A 22,834-nucleotide genomic window follows, 5' to 3' on the forward strand; every position below is an offset into this window, starting at 1 on the left:
CTTATACCACCACTTCAACGCCGAGACTGTGCTCTTTATTTATATGGTAAAGCATTATATCCCGATCTTTTAATCAGCTTAACCATTTTTTCTGTAGCCTTACGTTGTAAATTCTTACGAGATTTGCTTATATGATTTTTTAATGCGTCTTTAAACGTAATATTACTCTCTTCAACATCGTCAATTATATTCATTCCCGCTCGTAAATCTTTTTTTTCAACGGCCCGAGCATCTCTGACTACGCAAGGCATAGCACTCCGAAGTAGTCCAGTGAAAAAAGCCTAATCCATGCCCTCTCTGTCTATACGATCATGCTAACACATGCTTGACTCGTCTCCCTCCTCCGTGCTTTGTATGATACCCCTTGTAAAAAACCATTTTGTAACGACTCGTTTAAAAAAAAACTTTTTTAAAATGTAACACCCCGGTTAGTGTCCCAAACCCAAATTATATTGGCTAACCAAGTTGATTTCTTATATCTATATCGATCGCATGAAATCTATTATTGAGAAGGGGGAGGAGTACGTAAGCTGGTGGAGTATACTTTTTGACAATTGTACTTTCGAAATGAATTCTCTGAGTGGCTTAACTTACTATATTCAGCAAGAGTGCAAATAGATCACCAACAATACTTGATTCACACGTATCAAAATAGATATAAAGTTGATCGAGTACACCGCTCTTGATAAGCTTGCTGGTTGTTTATCGTGAAACAATAAGCTGTAACCCCCTCTTATTTCGGCACGGTCACGCTCAATCTTTGTCAACCCTTCCTCAAACCCAATAACGCGTTTCACTGTAGTTAATACAGCTGGAGTTTTTCCATACGTTCTTGTACGTCTTAGTTCTGTTGTTGGAAAACCAATAAACCCAAATTCTCCTTGATGATCATTAATTAGATGTTGACATTACAACCATTTTCTATATTTCCTCGCATAAACTATGTACAAAGTCGTCGGTACCATGCTGAATACAACACTTTTTTTATTTATCTGGTGCGCATTGAACATGTAAAGTAGTGAATGGTACGTAAATCTCGGAAATTACAATTTCCTTTTTCCCGCTTATGTAGATTTCTTTCGATAACTAAGTGAAAAAATTTGTTGTAGTGTTGTTTGGAAAATATATAACACTACTATTGCTAGGTAAAGTTACCATAAACTCGTTATGATGCATTGTTTTTTTAAATCGCTTGAATTTATCTACTAGTTAAATTTTTCAGGGTACCCTACCCAAGTAAAAAAGTGTTGTTTGTTTTTCTCTTTTCCTTTTTTTTTCAAGATCTCATCAATTGTATGCTCCTGCTCCGATACACGCTCTTTGTGAACAGGGTTAAGTTCTTAAGGAAAAAATCCCTTAATTTTTTTACCATCTAAATTACTAAGCTCACACACATCTAAATTTTGTCTTTTCGAAATTCGAGTAAATTTTAATATCTCTTTTCTCCAGGTTTTCACTGCACCTTTTCGAAACACATTTTTATCGTGGCTTATGTGTACATGGTCACCTTCTTTATATTTATCTTTACTTTTAATGGGACGTTGTTTTGTTCGAGGTTGTCTCGAATTGACTAATTTTTGTCGTGCTGTCCGTGCATTATATATTGTTACACTGCTTGGTGCTAACTTATTTGTAGGGTTGGGATATTATTGTATCTATTAGTTCAATTTTGTAAAATATCCACGTAGTGGTACGTATTTTTGTATATAAAATTTTTGTACATACGCTTTTTAAACGTTCGAATGACACGCTCTACTACGGCAGCTTTAACATCAAGATTTTTGGCAGCTTGGAATTCTATGGCATTGTCTTTCAAAAAGCATTAAAATTCACTGCCTAAAAATTCAGTCCCTTGATCAGTTTGTAACATGAAGGTAGAACGAGATTTGCTATTTTCAAGAATTTTTTAAAATCCTACTGTTACACTACGGCAACTTTTATCTTTTAAAGGTTGCACCCATACAAACTCGCTTAATACATATATTACAATTAAAACAAAAGACACTCCATCGTTGTAGTTTTTTAATGACGTCAGTTGAATGAGATCGGCCTCCCATAATTCATCTCTAGCATTAACATCGTAAAACAGCCATAGAAACTTCCATTAAGCAATTTAGTATAAAGTATAATCATCATGGTTTTTCAGCCACTCCTTGATTTTCTTAGAAGAGATTTTGTTTTTATTTACTTTTAATAAATTGCGTGCACCACAAAATGCTGCTTCGCGGTGTGGATTAAAATATTATTTCTCTAACGTATTCATTATTTATTAATAGCGCAGCCAATTCTTAACACTGCTTGATTTTGGGGTAGCGGATTGTACTACATGCACATCATCATAAGATTTGTTATGGTGTACAGTTTTTTCCAAAGGTAATAAAAAAACTCTTGTGTCCAAACGTTTTATTGTCTTCACCGAGCGACTTTATATTACTGGTCCCATCCAACAGTAAACTTGAACTGTTGCGGTCTGCGATTTTCAAGAGGTTTGTGTTTCCCACAATTTCTTGAGGAGTGTTTATCTCTCAGAGTACTCTAGCAAATATTTCTCTACTCACCAATTTAACATATTTTTTCGCCTTGCAGTTATTAATTAAGTCGATTAAATTCGACCCTTCAATTTTTTTACCCTTATAAATTACTGTACCTGTATCACTTCACTTACTATTGTTTTTGTATCCTTTAACTTAAATGTTTTAAAATCGTCGTAGATTTTTGTTGTCACACTTTTTGTACTGTACTGATAATCGTTTTATCATATATTCTATAATTATCTGTAGTAGTTATATTTTCATCCTCGTTGTCTGCAATATGTATTGGCTCACGCATTTCATTGATAAAATATAAATATCTGTGTAAAACTCTCAAGTATTCCTTCAATTTATGGTATTTATTACTGTAGGAATTTGAGTCTAGAATTTTTTTCATCGATTTGTCTAATAACCGCAAGTTATCTCAAACTGTCCGTGTGGTTTGTGAAACAGGTTGTGTTAAAAAATTATTTGCTGTTGTAGGGATGGAAGGACCGTTTGCACCCATATTAGTGCTCCCTCTTTTTATTTTTTGGAGCTGGTCATTAAAGAGTAAAGTCATTTTTTTCATTCTTTCCATTTTGTTATTTTTTACAACAGTCTTTATAATATTTCACTTAAAATGGATTGTGATATTAAACGTAAAAACCGTTGCCTTTTTGAACTATGATTGTTTGCTCTACCACTGTTTCGCATTTACTCAGGCCCGAAAATCTGTGGGGCAAGGAAAAAACCCTGGAATTATTCTGAAGGAAAATTCCACAGAAAAACCCGGCCCAAAACAGCTGGGGACTACTTACATAGGAACTTATTCCCGATGAAAACAGTTTTGAAAAATCTACATTCACCGGGAACGAACCCACGACCCCTAGAACAGCGTTGTATCAGTAACAAGCACGCTTACCGCTGAGCCAACACCGCTCTTAGCAGTCGATTAGTTTTTTGTCTCCTTTTGTTAAGATGAGCAAGAGCTTCTAATATTACAATGTACTTTCTTTCAAAAAGAGCTTTGCGAGACTCGTCATCGTGACGAGGGGCTTGATTAACACGTCCGATTTTCGATGTTGGTGGCCTCATAGTCAAAGAAAACTGAGAGCGAAGCTTTAGTGCTAACTATTATATCTGTTAATTCAACCTATATGCTCGAATGCACTCGTAGTATATTTTAGCAGGTACACGTACTGATACTCGTTGTCGGGAAATATACTTGCACAGAATCTTAAATCGTCCGAAGTATCTTGCTTGCAATCGATCATAAGATAACCATGACCTTTAGCTGATGCGTCTTGATGGTGACTTCCTTGTGTAAAAAGGTCTACAACAGGGTTTGACGACTCACGCATCAGATCGTCGATGATTGAAAGTTTTTTAGGACGAGGATCGTTTGAATCATCCGATGGTTTTGGCAACCTTTCATGAAATTCAATTTGTCGTCCATTTTTTAAAAAACTTTTACTTTCAGAACCATTCTGCCACTCTGCTTTATAATACAATAAAATACGATCAAACGTAATGTTTGTCATTTGTTCTATATTATTGAAAAATCTTTTAACAAAGCCTGTTTTTCCACAGCCAGTTGGACCACAAATTATGCTTGTCCATGGGTGTTGCCATCGGGTATTCATTATGACAATATTTTTTGTACTAATTATTTTTTTAAAAGCTTGTACGTTAAATACTAGTTGATGGTGATTGCGACGGTAGGGTGGGATAGCTAATACGTAAATGTATACATGTATACTCACATCTATGGATATACAACTACGCATGGGTTGGTTCAATGTATGTGCGTCAGCTAATTCGTCTCTATGTACACATCAAACGCCACTCTTTCCTTCTTTCAAGTACTTTCTTGGGTAATTGAAACAAGCATGCAGCGGAAAAAAATTACCTGACTTGGTATCCCACTACGGATAAGATCACCTTGTATACTTTTATTACTTACAAAGTTGTTGTAGTACCTTATTCGAATTGTAGAAGATGCAAGTCCTGAATAGCTCAGTTGGTTAATAATTACATTAGCATGAAACTTTAATTCAACTCGATTCCTCCAGGACTTGCATATTATTTTTTTTATTTATACATTTTATTATTCCCAACATTCATGAGTATGAAATTTTTTAAAATAAAATTTCGGATGGATGATCCCTCCTAAAAAAAAGCATAAGTATGATTTAGATTTGTTTGCAATACCTTTTCTTTAAAGTACAATTAAAATTCATTGATTATTTTTTATCATCACTGATACTATCCACCACGGCTTGACAACTGGAAAATGATGGTTGTGGACTTTTACTTTTAAGATTTCGGAAGGCCTTATAATATGCATCACTATCCTGCAATGCTTTTAGAGATAAAGTCTTGATGATCCATTCTTTTAACAAACACGCTCCATGTAGTGCACAAAATAACTCTTTGTCTTCGAAATTTTTTTGCTCATGCATTAGACATATTGGTAATGCAATTTTTAATTTTTTTGTGTCTATCCATTGTGAATGAGTTATGAATTTGCAATAAGTCATGAACCTCGTGTTCTAATATCGAACTTATCGTACAAAAATACATCGTATAAAAATATAATAATCCTCTGGTATATATTGCATGTCTGAGTCGTGAGAACCTGGGATTTATATGACAAAATTCATGATAGTAAATCACTACACTCTCTTGTAATATTCATTCTTTGGACAAGATTTTTGGTTACTGGAGAATCGATCAGTTGCAAATTTTTTTACCTGCGAAAATAGCGATTTCTTTTTTTTCTCCTCATCCTTTCTGTTAAGAAGTGGGGTCTTCTCTTGTATAGTACCCTTTTCTTTCTTACTACTTGTCGACATCATGAAATACTAATCAAAAAACAGGTTGCAACATGCATTTATAATATCTTTTTATAGAATGTTGCGACATCTCCCTTATGTGTTTAAGAAAACCTTCAATAATACGGATATAAGATTAACTGTGTTAGAATAATGTGTGCGCAAACCTTTTTTTATGACAGTTGTTTCCTTCTCTCTCTCTCTCTCTTTCTCTCTCTCTCTCTCTTTCTCTCTCTCTCTCTCTCACTCTCACTCCTTTATCTTAACAAGCCCTTCCTAAAATATGATGAAAATGATTATGCAATGAGTAAAAGAGATAAAAAAAGCAAGTGATTCACCTTTCAAAACTATAACCATCGTCGTTTCTTCTTCGAGAGCGTTGTTATGTACTATATGTTTAGTATCATAATTTTATAAGAAAATATAAAAATAGAAAAAAATAAAAGGTTTTACATTTATGTTGAAGGAAAACTCTATTTATTAATAATTTTTAAAATTATTATTATTACAGTATGTTTTGTCTTTATCTTTTATAAGTGCATACCAACAGATGTACACCACTTATTTTGACAATCGTTATCCTGTATGGCTGTCACATAAATATCTGTTATAATATTTGTATTAACTATAAATAAAATTTCAGCAATTGTAATATTTTCAAGTTCTTCAATGTTATCGTTGTAGTCCATAGAGCTACGATGATTCATCATACTTAAATTTTTAAAATGGCCTATAAATTTAACATGAAACATGATATCTAAAGGTGTTTTCATCATGTAAATTTTTTCATACAATTGTCGGTAGGCGAATGTCTGCTTTTTATTTTTTAATTCTATCAATGTGTAAAATATTAAATGCCACGATAAGCCTTGCAACGTCTGGCGAAAAGTTGGAAAGTGTACACATTTAAGCAATCCACAAACTTTTTTAATACATGAACATTTTGATGAAAAACAGTATGTTTTAATCGTGCTCAAAAAATCTATAACAAACAAATTAAGGTATCGAATTAGTTTCATCAAGTAATTTTCATGTACATAAAAACATAATTTTTTTTTTTTTTTATTAGAATTCATTTTCTAATAACCTTAGACGTCCATGTTGAACTACATCAATCCATCGGTTGTAATATATTTTTTTTATCAAATGACCGTTGCGACATTTCTAAATTACACAGTCATCACGCTGCTTTTTATCCAAACGTTGAACTTTATGAAAATGAATTCTTATAATACGATTTGTATCGATTAGATGCAAGAGCTCCGATGTTCTAATATTTAAAAAAATATGCGCATCTAAAAGCTTATTATAAGGTACAGTGTTCAACTGATCGTCGAGTTCCAGATTTTCAACGGGTTTTTGAAGTCTCCACATGACGTATGACTCACTAAAATACCTAAACACTTTTACATATTCAAAAGACATCTCAATAAAGTCAAGCTTAAATTAATTTTCATACATCTCATGATACGCTTTAACTTCTCCAGCTGCTTTGAGTTTAATAAGCGTATGGAAAGGGAGTGCCATGCTAACCCTTTTAAAAAGGATTTATAGGGAGGATAATACTTGCACATTGGCACACGACAACAGTATCGACGGCAATCACAATTTTCGTCAGCACAGACTTTTTTGATTGCGTGTACTGTTTCTATAACAAAAAAAGTTTATTTATTTTAGTTTATTTTTTTACAACCAAAAGGATACAATAAAGTTTCCGAGATAAACCACCTCTTTTTTCAAACTATCGCACACGTTTTTTCTTCATTACGCGTTACTACTTTATGCATGTCAGTCTTTCTAATCATTGTATTTTTAATTCTTATTGTGTTATTTTATTCTACATTATTTCCATTCCATCGTTCGGCCGTAGTCACAATAGAATCGATATTAATTTTTCATTAACTTTCGTTATTTATTTTAATGCCCTTAACTTTGCATACATCATAAAACCCCCCAATAGCTATCCGCATGCATTAAATTGAGGACCTCCTGAAACAAAGTTTTCTTTATACGATCCTTCACGATACACCTTTTATTCATATGTTAACTGTCCTAATAACACACCAGTAGGTGGTTGATATTCACTGACATTTTCATTATTACTTGTAAAAATTACTAAGTCTGTATCATCATACAAAACTCTTCTATCGAGTTTTTCTAAGTATGAGTATAGTTTTAATCGTGCTTGAGCTGTCGTATTTGCAGCTACAGAAACGTTTGTACATGAGGAAGAAAGCGCTACTTCTTGTTTGTATGGCCACGTTGTATACACAACGCTATCATTCTCTAGTAGACAATTTTCTATATACTTTTCACTATCGCATAATACCTTTAGTAATTCTTTATATTCATTGACTATACTAGTTTGAGGTAAATTTTCCCGTTGACCGAATTTTCGCCAAAACGAATTTAAACATAATTTTGCTACAGAACGAAGACCCGGATGGTTTTTAATGCTGCTGATACCTAACTTTATACCTTTTTTATGTTCGTAATTCATTGTATTTTAATTTATCTTCTTCCATCTTAACCGTACTGGGCCACACACTCGCTTCTTGTTAAATTTTTAACAAAGTATCTATGTACTTTGTTAATAAAGTACCTTTAAGAAATAGGATCGTATTTAGCAACTTCATTTTACCAAATGACGTCAATTTTCAATAATTCATACTTTAGTTCTAGAGCTTTATTCATTTTGACGGATACCCATAAACCTGATAAAGCCCTATCTGACACTAATTTATGAATATATACTTCCTGAAAGGATGTTACCATACACATGCGGCACAATCCAAAAAGTAAACGACTATTCGTTTTTGTTGGCAGTATAGGGTGAAATAAATTTCGCAGCGGAAAACCTGTGCATTTTATTGAACCCTTGACTTTTTCTTTAAAATTTTCAAAGTTTTTTCCTGATAGTCCAAAATAGTCATTACCGGTAAAAATTTTTGGATGTCTAAGTGGAAATGTACCTGTCCTACAAATATAAGGGTATAGTCAGCAAACGTCCAAATATTTTATTCTTGTATAATCTTTAACCTCAGGATGTGTAACTATATTCCCCATACGACCGCCGTAAGAAGCATCACGAGAATTTGAAGTACAGATTTCTGCAATTAGATGATTTTTTATATTATCAAAATACTCATTATTTTTTGTAAATTTCTCAAAATAGTGCTCCCACATCTCAATCATTCCGTAGCCGTACCTAAAACAACGAATACAACCACGAAAACAACACCCATAAAACTGAAACACGGTTCTTTTAGAATTCATTGTTTCTATTTTAGATTCCTGATAACCATGAACGAGAGAACCTTCTATTAAACGATATCCTCTCGATCAACCTGCATGGAGGATCTCTACATTTCTTACTTTTTCTTCCTTTCCTACAAAATCCAGTGGATGTATTTTTTCGAAAATCCCCCTGCGTGTATATACCCTGTTGTAAGAATAATCCTGACTGTATCTTTTTTTTTTTAATTTGTTTGGTATAGTATGAAACATGCAAGTGCTATTGTCACGCTTTCAACAAAGGGGTCTACTTTTCCGATTTGAATAAAAATTTTTTGGAAAGTTTTACGTAATATTTTAACACGTTACACACGATACTCAACAAGTTCTTTTTTGAAGTCAAACTGTGCGTTTACGTCTAAAGTGACCGTATCGCACCATTTTAAAAACTATACACTATTGCGGGTGTTTATAGAATCTGCTGCGTAGAAACGAGACTCCGGGTAAAGACCTTAATAATTTTTAACTTTTCGTAACAAATAACTGCGGAAAATACCCTTTTTTTATATTTCCTGCAAGGCTAAATGTTTTGGGTAAATCAGCCAATTTCATACGTAAGTAATGTAAACTATTTATGAATTAAGTTTTTCCTAACGACATAATAATACTATTGCGCCCATTAAGACTAATCCTAGGGGTATCTTTTTCTATTATCTACTATATATTTTAATATAAATTGACCATCAAAAGGCTTTGAGTCATGCGCTACACACATAAATGAAGTAAAAGTCTTACTTTCAAATCTTACTGCAAAATCAACAAAAATGTTTAGGCACTCCTCACCTTCAAACACAAGTTGTTTGATACCACAGAGGGGGCAAATTGCGTGGAGATTTTCTTTTATCTCGTATATACATGCAGCGCATCGTATTTGCACCACGTAAAGGACCGGTATGTGTACACACGTGTTAGTGGTATCATGTAATTCATTACTTTGACGCATTTCAAAGTTGTAAAAAATAAAACCATTTTTTTAGTATTTACATTATACTTAAACGTAATAGGGTGTTAAACTTATGATCTCTTTTACACTCTTTGCAATATTTTTTCCGCAATTATTCTTACCTTTAGCTAAGTTTATAAGCTTGTCATATACATTACAAATTTTAACTACATCGCACATGCTTTTTGTCGCTCTTGTATAATTTTTTGTAAGCGCAAACGGCCCTTGTATCTTATGATTATTATAACATTAATCCCCGTAAAATTCTCTGCTACAATCTGTACAAATTTTTTTAACGTATTGTTGGTGTTATAACAATTTCGTGACCCTTTGCATGCAGGGCAAACCGATTTACAAACATGCTCATCTGTGCGCTTGTAATTTTTATTGCACGTTGCACAAAAATACATTGATCTTACGGTTAATGAATTTTTAATCAGTTTATAATGCCCCACGTAATCATAATACATGATGTTTATAAATAATTTGCACTAAACTGCTTTGTCATTATCACTGTTGTATATAAGAGCTGTATCATTACCAAAAGACTTGTTTTAATATCCGAACATATACGTTATATTATTTAAAATATCGCTGAAATTTAGAAAATTCCATACATCCATACCCTTGTCCATTATTTATTTTAACGTCACACTCTTGCATTAATTTCATAGCCTCTGATTTCTGCTCATTTTCAGTTTTTATTTCTTTTTATTGTTGGGACCAATCAAACGAAAAATTGTTCATGGTCAAAACTTTACCTCATGCAAGAGCCCTAGCTAAACATAGATTATCTCTATTATTTAGCACTAAAATGCCTTTTTTACTTTAATTATTTAATTTATCTTCCTGAGCTTCCAACCCTTAAGGGAGTTTGACGTATGAAACCTCAACTACTAAAGTTCTCGTGATATCGATTATTCGTTTTTTTCTTCAATTTTTTCGCATGCACCCCAGATATCTTGAAAATTTATTTGATTAATTTGTTTGTAATAGGTACCCGCCAATCCCTCATTTAACCGTCCCTCATTTATGTGCAAGTCCATCTCTACAAGATGATTACTAGAGAAGTTATTCTTTTTAATAACTGTAATAAGTTCTTGAAATCTGAACCCACTCTTATGTGTTTGCCGTATCCGCAGGATTAGTCATTTTAAATTTTACAGCGTGACAAGTTGTTTTAAATAATTTTATAAATTTTTTTCATCGCTTACAAAAATTATATATTTTATTCCTCTTGACGTGTCCGGTTCATTTTTAGTCTGCACTGCGATAGTTACTTCTGACGGACCGAGCGTCGCACAGTGGTCCAGGAAGCCCAAAAAGCAGTCAAAATTCTTTCTTCCCCTGGATTTTCACTCTATCATCCTTATGTTGGTCTCATTTTGTTCGTAAGATAATAGGCTTCAAGGATCCGTTTCCCTCAGAGGTTGGAAAATTATATATATGTAAGTTTGTTGTATTTAACACTTACAAACTTAGCCGCTGGTGTGACTCATGATTCTCATGAGTCATTATGAAAGCACACAGCTCAACCGTCATCACCACCCTCGCCTCTCGTTGTCCACGTACTCTAGTCAGTTAGCTACAAGCGCTCAATGTGTTCGCACCAAATATAAAATTGTATTGTATAATTGTTGTGTAATGTAAAGTTGTTAATGTTAGCTTGTAACACCTAAAGCGACATAATTGTTGATTCAGGTAATCAACATTGTAACATTGTTTTAATTTTAATATTGTGTATTGTTATTTACAATTATTATTGTTATTAAAATTACAGTTATATTTCTTTCTGCATCAACTTGTGTCTGATTTTGTGCCATTCAACACCACTCCTAACCGTCCGAAGTTTCACGTTGAAAGCAACTTGAAACTTACAAATCAACAATTATGGAAGGAAAAATCAAGGCAACATTTCTCCTATCTGCGGAAGCTCAGGATAGTAAAACCACGATTGTAAAAGTAAAGACTATCCAAATCCTGGGACAAGAAGAGAAATTTTTTTTCCCGCCCGAATTTGAGCCCATATCTCAACATACAGAATTGATAAAATTGTCAACGATCCAGGGAGCTGTAATGAGTCTGAATGCGAGAGGAAAATTCAGTAAAATTGGCATCACGTTAACAGAAAAATTAAAAGAAGCTTACACGGATGAGGAAGGTAATGTGGTGTTTGGCGGTTACTATTTAGAGGTAGTTGATAATACCCCCCCACCCACGGACAGTACATTGCCCACTTCTATAATGATAATCCGATGAAATTTGTTGCAAGCAACATGATTCTGCAAAAATTTTCGAGTAAGGATCAAAACGCAAAGTCGTGGTTAGATTTATTTATGCTTGAGTGCAAAAGATTGAATATCGCCGAATCCCAGTTTCCGGAGGTTTTAAGAACTTGTTTGGAGGGACCTGCTTTGGATTGGTTTTCGGTTCTATTTAAGTCTGGTGCTTTGATAAAGCCTTGGAATTATTGAGCACAGTCTTTTCTGGATACATTGGGGGAGATTTCTTGGTGTGAGATTGAAAAAGCTTATTCTTTCCGTTGGTTGGGTGGACCTTTCTTGGATTTTGCATTAAAAAAGAGAAATCTTTTAATAAACGTTGATCCTGATCTTAGTATAAATTCTCAAATCAATTTTATTGGGCTGGCTTTACCAAAATCCGTTAGAACACATTTAAATAAGAAAGACATAATAACAATTAAAAACTTAATATCGGTACTGCGCACACTTGAGCAAACTGTAAACACACACACAAATACGAGGAGATCCGAGGTGGATACATATACACAGAAACAAAAGTACTTACCTTGTCGTATTTGCGAGAAAATTGGATACCCGAACAGATTCCACCCAGAAAATTTATGTAGAAAAAAAACAAATTCGATTATAAAATCAGCAGACACGAAAAAACTAAATTCGATCCCGCTTATAAAATTAAGGGTATTTGTCAATGATACTGAGGCCAGTGGGCTATATGATACTGGAGCCAATGTGTCACTGATGAACTACAATTTTTATAAGACACTACCATTAACAAGTGGAATAAGCGGGATCACATCGATAAAAACATTAAATGGTTCAATACAAGCTTATGAAACAGTAACGGTAGATTTAAAGATTTTTAATTTAACACGAAAATTTTCTTTTACAATTGTTAAAAATGATTTATTCGAAGATCACTTATTGATAGGTTTGGATTGTATCAAGGAGTTTTCTCTGTGTCAGAATGAAAATTTAAAAATTGTTTAAAGTTCGAATTCTATTTCTAAAAATATAAATGCCAAAGAATGCCAAAATTTGATGCTCGAAGATAAAAATGATAATAATGATTTAAATAATCTCTTGAAAAAACATAAGGCAATATTTGCTAAGAGTAAATTCGATATTGGTACAGTAAAAAATTTCGAGGCAACGGTCAAGTTAACTGAATGTAAATATATTTCAAAAAAACCATATAAATGCTCAATTCCGGATAAAACAGAAATAGAAACGCAAATAAACAATTTGTTAAAAGTGGGACTCGTGGAAGAGTCGTACAGTCCATATGCCGCGCCAGTCACTTTGACTTATAAAAAAAAAGAAGGGAAAAAATCGCGATTGTGTATTGACTATCGTGAATTAAATAAATTAATTATTCCTGAAGGCCAGCCGTTTCCTAGAATTGATGATCTAGTGGTACGTGTAGGAAAGTGTATTTACTTTTCAAAACTAGATATTAATTCGGCCTTCTGGTCTATTCCCTTGCGAGCTAAGGATAAATACAAAACGGCCTTCGTGACTCATCATGGTCATTGGCAATGGAGATGCTTACCTTTTGGGTTGAAGCCAGCTCCGGCTATATTTCAGCGGATTCTTTCTAGTATACTAAGAAATAACGATTTGGATTCCTTTGCCATAAATTATATAGATGACATTCTGATTTTTTTTTTAAAACTATTCTGATTATCTTAAACATATTCAAAGAACGTTGCAAGTTTTAGAAGAACACGGTTTTAAATTACATGAAAATAAATGCAGTTTTGCACAGAAAGAAGTAACATACTTAGGAAACATAATATCAAACAATAACATAAGGCCAATTAACGATAATATAATAGCGATAAAAAATTTTCCCACTCCGAAAACCAGAAAACATATCAGACAATTTTTGGGCAAAGTAAATTTTTATTTAAAATATATCCCCAAATCAGCAATTGTACTGGAGCCTTTACACAATCTTCTGAGGAAAAATTTAAATTTTGTGTGGTCAAACTAATGTAAGGAAAATTTTACAAAAATAAAAAATTATCTGTGTACTTCACCGATATTAGCAATATTTGATCCTAATAAACCTATATACATTTACACAGATGCTAGCTTAGAAGGAGTTGGTGCAATTTTGAAACAATCCCAGGAAGACAGATCTATTAAACCAGTATTTTATTTTTCACGAAAACTCAATTCATCTCAAAAGACAAAAAGGGCAATTTATATCGAATGTTTAGCGATAAAAGAAGCCATTTTATATTGGCAGTCTTATTTAATAGGCCTACATTTTAAAGTATTCACTGATCACAAGCCTTAACAAAATTTTAATATAAAAAATTGTAAAGATACAGAACTCTTACATATTTCGAACTATATATCGCAATTCAAATTTGATATTTAGTACAATCCAGGAAAAGACAATTCGGAGGCTGATTGTCTTTCAAGAAATCCCGTTTTGTCTGATGACAACAATGTTGAGGAATCAAAAATAAAGATAGTAAATTTTTTAACATTGGAAAATATCTTGAATGATCAAAAAGAGTTAGTTCGTGATAAATATTGTAAAATAAAAGATAATATTATATATAAAAACCTAAATAGGACAGAAAAAATATATTTAACAGAAAAATTTGGTTTAACGGTTCTTAAGAAACTGCACGATTCACAAGGGCATATTGGTGTCAAACAAATGTTATTAACAGTTACACCAGTCATATATTTTAAGAATATGCATAAACATATTAAACTTGTTTGCAGAAGTTGTGAAATATGTATAAAAAATAAAACGAGATTTGGCAATTTTAAAGCTCCGTTGTCGCAATTAGGTCCAGCGTCAAAACCGTTAGAAATACTATCATTAGATACAATTGGAGGTTTCAGTGGAAACAGATCCCCAAAAAAATACTTACACTTGATGGTGGACCAATTAACTCGATACGCATTTATTTTGACATCAAAAACACAAATAGCACGGGATTTCATTCATTTGGTAAAAACGGTTGAAAACAAAGGAAATATTGGGATAATTTTAACAGATCAATATCTGGGGATAAATTCCACAGAATTTAAAAATTACTTAAATCAGAAAAATATTCAATTAATTTTCACAGCAGTAGATTGTGCATTTTCAAACGGACAGAATGAGAGGACTAATCAAACTTTGATAAACAGAATCCGTTGTAGAATACACGAAAATAAACAAAAACCATGGTCTATTATTGCAGAACAATGTATTCGCGAATATAATAATACGATACATAGCTTGACGGGGTTTTTACCCAATTATTTATTAACAGGAGAGGATAACTCAATAATTCCAAGAGAAATAAACACAAATATAAATAATAATTTAGACTTTAACAGATCTCTAGCACAGAAAAATGCTAACAGATCACATATTGTAAACAAACAGTATTATGATAAACATACTAAAAATATAGAATATCAAAAAAATGATTTAGTTTATATTCAGAGTAGTAATAAGATGAATAAGTAGAAGTTAGATCCAGTCCAGGATAGATCCATTTAGAATAACAAAAAAATTATCCGAATCCATTTACGAAATAGATACTGGTGAGAGAAAAAAAAAAAGCTTAAATATTTTTCATGAGAGTACAATGATCCCTTACGATCCTGTTCCTGCCGAATCCTCTCGGGGAAGGGGGATATAAGTTTGTTGTATTTAACACTTACAAACTTAGCCGCTGGTGCGACTCATGATTCTCATGAGTCATTATGAAAGCACACAGCTCAACCGTCATCACCACCCTCGCCTCTCGTTGTCCACGTACTCTAGTCAGTTAGCTACAAGCGCTCAATGTGTTCGCACCAAATATAAAACTGTATTGTATAATTGTTGTGTAATGTAAAGTTGTTAATGTAAGCTTGTAACACCTAAAGCGACATAATTGTTGATTCAGGTAATCAACATTGTAACATTGTTTTAATTTTAATATTGTGTATTGTTATTTACAATTATTATTGTTATTAAAATTACAGTTATATTTCTTTCTGCATCAACTTGTGTCTGATTTTGTGCCATTCAACACCACTCCTAACCGTCCGAAGTTTCACGTTTAAAGCAACTTGAAACTTACATATACATATATATATATATATATATATATATATATATATATATATATATAAAGTTGGTATATATATGTTAAATTTCGGTAGTCCGATTACTCAGGGTACATAAAAACGTGGTAAAAATGAATGAATTTGCACCAGATTTAGTATTCAGGGGTTTTTCGGGTCGCTGATCACGAAAAATATACTGTATAAAACTTTTAAGTAAATTGACAATAGAAAAGACTTCGAACAGGATGTAACACGTAGAGTTATTGCAGCGTATCAGCAAGAAAATATGATTTGGCTGAGAGTATCGGATAACAACTGATTTTTTTTAAAGTATTTTCCACTCTTATCACTGCATGGGAAATTCTACATGAACAGTATGACGTCAAATATTACTATTAAAAAACAATCACACACTTTCACTTTTATTCTTTATAGTTCTTCATGTTTTGAAAAAGATCAAAAATGTTTTAGCTGAGAGACAATAAATAAATTGTAGCTGAGGGACAATTGCATACTTCCCAACTGTCGTCACTAACTCTTTTCCATATTTTGAAAAAGATGTCGGAAAAATCCTACATTTTTTCGCGAATACTTTTTGGATGACTGGAAGAAAGACAAATATTGGTTTAAGCTCGCGTTTAAGCATGTTTTAGCAGGTTTTTCGTAGCATTGTACGTGATAAAAACGAATGGTGTACTATCTATAGGACATCCTTGTGATTCATGTATCGACAAAAACTTGACAGGGAGAGTGCAGCAGAATAAAAAAATTTTACCGCTAGGGTATCACCTTTTCATGAGAGTGTCCGTCACCCTTACGGCATGGATAACGACGGACGCGTGGATGACGTTTACCTTGTTGCAAGTGCGTATTTCTTGAAATTTCGAAGTGAAGGGTTGTTTGATTCAGATTAACTGTGACACATTAATCTGTAAAATGGATCTATTCAATCAGAAAAAAAAACATTTTTTAATGCGTGACAATGATAAACCAGGATCCGACTTAGTAAATTTTGTTGAAAATATTACAGACAGTGAAAGCGCTACTATATCAACTGCAAAAGTATTGCTCTATACTTATCGACTCAACAAGATAGTTACAATATTGTTATGGGGCTTTACTACAATATGCATTGTCAGTGTTTCGAGCCTTCCTTACAGTTGTTCAAATGTCAGTTTACAGGAGGTGTAATTAGAAACGCGCATGTATGGAGTGAACTTGAAGATTATTTTTCTTCTAGAAATGATTACTTTAATAATAAAAACATCAATCATATGGAACGCATGCAAGTGGGTCATAATAAGTTGATACTCGCATCACCTTATAAAATGAAATCAGTAATCTTTGATGGAAACGAAATCATTAACGGAGAAGATAGTGGTAGAAAAATAAACCTTCGGTTCAACAATTGTTATGCAACACCGCACTTTTTTAGGACTCACTTAAGCTGCCATATGCGTGGATGAAAGATTTCAATACATTGAACGCACAACAACGTTAGTCAATGAATGTGAGGACATTATAGTAGACGAGTTAACTGTTTTATGTAAAAGTATGACTTTAATGAATAAAATCAGTGTGTCGTCTTTAAAAAATCTGATCAAGAAACACTTCTTATATCTACGAAAACATGTCAAAGAAAATTCTTACTCTATAATCAATAATCTCTTCTTTAAAAATAATTTTTGTGTGGTATTTTTAGGTTAATTACGTACTGTTTAAAGATTTTTTTTTTCAATGATATAAATTTCAAATTAAATAAGATTGATAACAGGGTAGAAGATTTGAATATTTTGTTTGCCGTTTAGTTGTCACAATGAACATGTAGTAAAATAAGATGTCCAATGACAGTTGTTTAATAATTTAAAATAACGTCCAATGGTGGTACTGTCAAATTTTGTATTTATTAAAAAACAAAACAACGTTTCAGAGGTATGTTATGCACTTCACTTAATTTTTGTTTATTGTATTTACCAAAATTTGTATTGTAACGAATTATTATTACTCATAGATTTCTGTACCTGATAAAGGCTCGGTCATTGTCCAAACGGTCTGAACGTCGTTTTGTTTTTTAATATAAAAAATTTGACACTACCACCATTGGACGTTATTTTAAACTTATATGTAGGCTTAAAATTTTATGTTCATCAGTGTAATGTGAGTTTCTTATACAGTATATGTTTTGAATATATTAAAAATTGTTTTTATTTTTAAAACCCCACACACTACCCGCACCTTCCACCTTTACAATACTTTTATTTGTTACATGCTTAGTGACTGAGCAGAGTCGGTACTTAAACCACCCTCCTAAATTTCCCTCCTCCGTAAAAAAATTGTTTTTACCAACCTGGCAGTATCAGTAATCGAATTCAAATTTCGCGCGAAATCCAACACCATTATTTACAAATCTTTGGCAAGGGCTATTAAGTTATTGGTTAGAATTCTCTTGCCGCTCCGGTCACGTAACGTCTGGCCAAAATAGGACCCCTGGCCACGCCTCCGGCGCCAGGCGTATGACATATATCTATGGAAGTGTCTAATAAAATAGTACCCTTATTACTAACGGCCTTTTAGGCCCAACAACTGTTTAATAGCGTAAGGAACGCACGGTACACTTCAGCATCATTATATTTTTTAAATTTTTACATCGTATTATTTGACGAAATAAACTGCAAGGATTCCAAACAAAAATGTTTTTAATAGAAAGTTTTTAGTTCTAAAAACTGTCAAGAATAGATGCAAAGTTTTAACTGAAAACGTTTTACATTACGTGTCAACACACTACGGTGTTCCATTTAGTGAGTCTTGGGTGGGAAATTGCTAGTCACTCTCTACATAGATGTAGGTTTGACGGTTTATGAAAAATTTTGACAGGTCATTGTCAATTGTCATTAACTGTGAATTTTTTCTGTTAGGGTAGAGTCATGACCGTCAGTTGACCAGCTCACATCACTAATAAAAGGCCAGTTATTGTGGAGCATGAACAGAATCAATAAAATAGCGTTGATTTATATATCTATATTTTTAGAAGCATTAGCTTAGTCGATAAAGTATATTTACACTTACTTTCCTTTACTGCAAGTACACGGTTGTTGTACATCGAAATTGGTATTTCAGGATACCCACGGTCTCCAACTTTTGCTGTCGAACAGATCTTTTGGTTATCTTTACATGCATATAGATCTATATGCCAATGCTTTCACTTCTGCTTCTGCTCCACCGTGAACAACTTTTGAGTTTGTTAATGTACCTATATAGTAACATTAGAAACATGAACATGCTTGCGTATTGCTTTATACAGCTCTTGGTACCCACAGTTGAACGTGATAGTTATGTTGTGGAAAGTGGGCAGGGATTGAGTTAAAGTTACGGAGGGGGTACTATTCTCCTCCTCATGAGGAAGAGATGGAAAGAGAATGAATCTGTCCAAAAGCTTGTGCAAAAACGCTTGAAGAGTGAGACATATCGCTTAGAGCCACTTAAGCAAACTAAGATAAAATATTTATATTCTGGTTCTAATTTACTCTTAGTGCTGCCGATTTAAATTGCACAAGTATAATCAGAGATAGTTCGAGAGCTTGTAAGATTTGAACAGCAAAAGCAAAAAATTATTTTAAATAATAGCAGTAGTAGTAATAAGGCGTAATATGCACACACTTTTAAAGTTATGTTTATTAGTACTTGTGAATTTGTATTTTTAACTGAAGTACATGATTTGCATCAACATGGAAGAATATGTGCAAAGCGTTATTGGTTAGTTCCTTTGTATTTATAAAATAGGAGCTCTTTTTTTGTTTTTTTATCTGTTTACGTTTAATGACTTTTGTTTTCTGATGATATTGCTTTCACATATTATTTTGGTTAGAGCCCATGGACATGCCAGCTACCATTTCGACTGAGGAGGGTAGTGATAGGAGTTTGTCCACATGACAAATAAATATAGATAACTGTTAAACATTAGTAGATTAATATTTTAACTACTGCACTGCAATTCATGGTTGTCTGTAGCGTTGTGCAGTTGCTTGCAATTACCCCCGATTATTCGCAGTATTTTGCTGTAGACTTGTAGCAGACATGTATGTTTCATAAAAAAAATGTAGATGTGCTTTCTCAAAAAACAACTAATTATTTTTTTTTTTTATAGCTTAAACATGTCAAGCACGTATATTGTAGAGCACAAAAAGGAATGTTCCAAAAAAGATGATACCCTTATTCTCATGGTAAACGACAGTGGAATCATTTCCGTTGACCAGGACACTCTGCAAAGTCTAATACGTAAGTGTTGAAAGGTGAAATAGTCGTAATCCCTCTAAAGCTATAAAATTTAATGTGAATTGTTATTGTTATACATTGAAAAAAATTCGACCTAGTCAACAATCCTGTACCAAGATTAGCTAAGATGAATAAGATTGATGGTAACGCAAATAAAAGTGATCTTGCCTCGAAAGAGTACAGTATTTACTGTGGCTTTTCAGAGCTTGGCTTCCTCTTTCCGTACTGATTTTATTTGTGTGCCTCTTCGGCTCGCTATTACTTGCATCTAGCACAGTAAGTGTACCGATTACACAAAACGTCAGTCACACTTTTTATGTATTAAAAAAAAAAACTTATACAAATGTCGTAAGGTAGTACTTCTAAGTTAATCATACTATTTTCTTAGTTTGGGTGCGTTACGTGCCTAAATACCAGGCAATCAACCAGGTGAGAGAGAAGTCTGCTGTTTTTTTGCTCGCAGCTCGCCCAAAGCTACCGAGTGGATTTTGCAACTAACAGTGTGGTTGAGCTAAAAGCTTTTATTATGTAATAAGTCAGTTTCTTTGACAAAACCTTGGTATGGTATTCTTAGACTTACCGAATTTTTTTTAGTGTCTACGTTTACCAAAAAATGTTACAACGTTAACCTTTTTCACCGTTTTCTCAATCTCTTTTAATCGCTCTCCTCCTCTCTTTGTACTTATTAGGGTTTGTATTGCGCAAGTTTTTCAGCTTTACTACTAGATTATAGTCTGGGAGCCGACCGCAAAATGTCTTAGCTCATAAAGGTCCGGTTCAAATTTTGCAATACAACAAGATTTACACTTGTCTAGACAATAGGCCAAGGCAACCCTATGGGTCGCGTGCACGTAATAAACAACATGGCAATTTGCCATGCAAAAACGGCCCCGCACTGAGTTCATCAGGCCTGGTTTATTTTTACAGAAAATTTTAGGTTAAGTTATGCCTTTTAAAGAGAAAATGCTTTGCCCAGCAAGAGGCTTGCAATAAGCAGGGTTTCCTACTTTGGAAATATGAAAAAATTAAGCGTTTTATCAGCTTTTTTCGAGCGAATATTGAGCAACTTTCTTCTTATTTGTCATCCTTTATACACTCAATGTAAAATTATATAAAGCATACAGAGAGAAGTGGATAATTAATGTTTAAAATACTGAAAATTTTTCGTAGTATGTATACAGGGTGTATCGAAAATGATCCTAGAAAATTATATGGTGTGACTAAGCTCGTTGAGATGAACGAAAAGTTTATTGCACCTTTCCGATTGAATGCGTTGTTTAAACAATATGACGAATAAACTGTTTGCAAAATCGACCAATCAGTGAGAGTTATGCGACGTAGAGGAGTGGCCTTATGTAGTAGAAAGAGAAGAGAGGCAAGTAGTAGAAGCAGGCAAAAAAAGGAAGGCTTGTTTGTAGTGAGAAAATGATGTTGATCAACTAGGGTACAGGTCTATACAGCAGGTATTTTACCTGCATAGGGTGAAAAAAATAGCGGGCTTTTTAGAAAAAAACAAGACTACGGTCGATAATAAACTGATGGTAAGGTAGTGAGCGTGTAGTTAATTTTTGTAAGTAGGCGCTGAGTACTTGTTTTTTTTTTTTTAGTAACTAGATAATTTATTTTAGAAGACGGTACAAAAATACAAGTAGTAAATAAATATGCTATTTATTATTACTTCGCACACTTTCGATAGCATGGTGAACAGTCATTCGTGGTATTTTGTAACTAATTCATACAGTATCAATATGTAAATAATCAAGCATAAGTGTAAAGTATTTAAGTAATTTTTTATCACAACACCATGAATTATAAGGAAGCAGGCGATGGTGACTCAGTGCTAACAATCCTAATTTAAAAAAAGAAACTTATTTTACTTAGTATTAAAAAGCAGGTGGGTAATTGCCAGCGGTAAACAACTTTCATAATTGTTATTTTTATTCAATGAACTGATGACAAGGCAGCAGGGAAGTATCGCTGCAAAGGAATTCTATCGTTTTTAGTGAACAAGTATCAGCAGTAATTATCATAACTATTTTTTCTCTATGTTATGAACCATTATTAAGAGGCAATCGAGCATCGATGTTAAGTAGCTCTCTTTTGTTTAAGTATGTTAAATAATTACAGATAAAAATGTTTTTAAGCACTCAAAAACATTAATAATTTTATTACTCTTCCTTAAGTTATAAATGAAAAAATAAACGGCCATTTAACACGGACATTAACGAACTTTATAGTTTCCACAAGAAATTTTATTTATTTGAGTACTCACTTCATAAGCTGCAAGCAAGCCTAGGCAACCAGTAAGATCATTATTTTTACTTTTCACTCTTGAACGATGAATTGATCCCTATTGTGTTTTTCTTTAGTTGCTCAGGAAAAATAAAAAAAGTTGCGAGTGAGCCCTTCTGTTCTCCAAGTGTAAATGTTATTATTTTTTAATTTTTAATTACGAAGCCCGTTAATAATCAGTACTAGTTAACTTAAATGTTAGTATTCATTTTCGACATTTATTATTAATGTGATGGTGAATAGTTTTATTATTTTCTTTGAGTGCTGATGAATAAATGGCTGTAAGACATAGGCTCTGACTTACTCAATTATTTTTGTTTGATTTCTCAATTAAAGTGTAAAAACTTACAAGCT

General features: G+C 33.1%; 1 protein-coding gene across 2 annotated transcripts in view; it reads left to right on the forward strand.

Moving 5' to 3' along the window:
- The window catches only part of pps (protein partner of snf), a 285,519-nt gene that overhangs the window by 83,449 nt on the left and 179,236 nt on the right, over positions 1–22,834 (forward strand). For both annotated transcript variants that reach the window (XM_089598135.1, XM_089598136.1), the window contains exon 2: positions 20,061–20,191. In XM_089598135.1, the coding sequence (XP_089454261.1) occupies positions 20,068–20,191 (124 nt within the window). In that variant the 5' untranslated portion in view covers positions 20,061–20,067. The remainder of the gene's footprint in view (positions 1–20,060; positions 20,192–22,834) is intronic.

Source organism: Copidosoma floridanum, unplaced genomic scaffold (assembly GCF_036245765.1).
Source record: "Copidosoma floridanum isolate Cflo_tuat_1 unplaced genomic scaffold, Cflo_Japanese_pri ptg000005l, whole genome shotgun sequence".
NCBI classification, from domain to species: Eukaryota; Metazoa; Arthropoda; class Insecta; order Hymenoptera; family Encyrtidae; genus Copidosoma; species Copidosoma floridanum.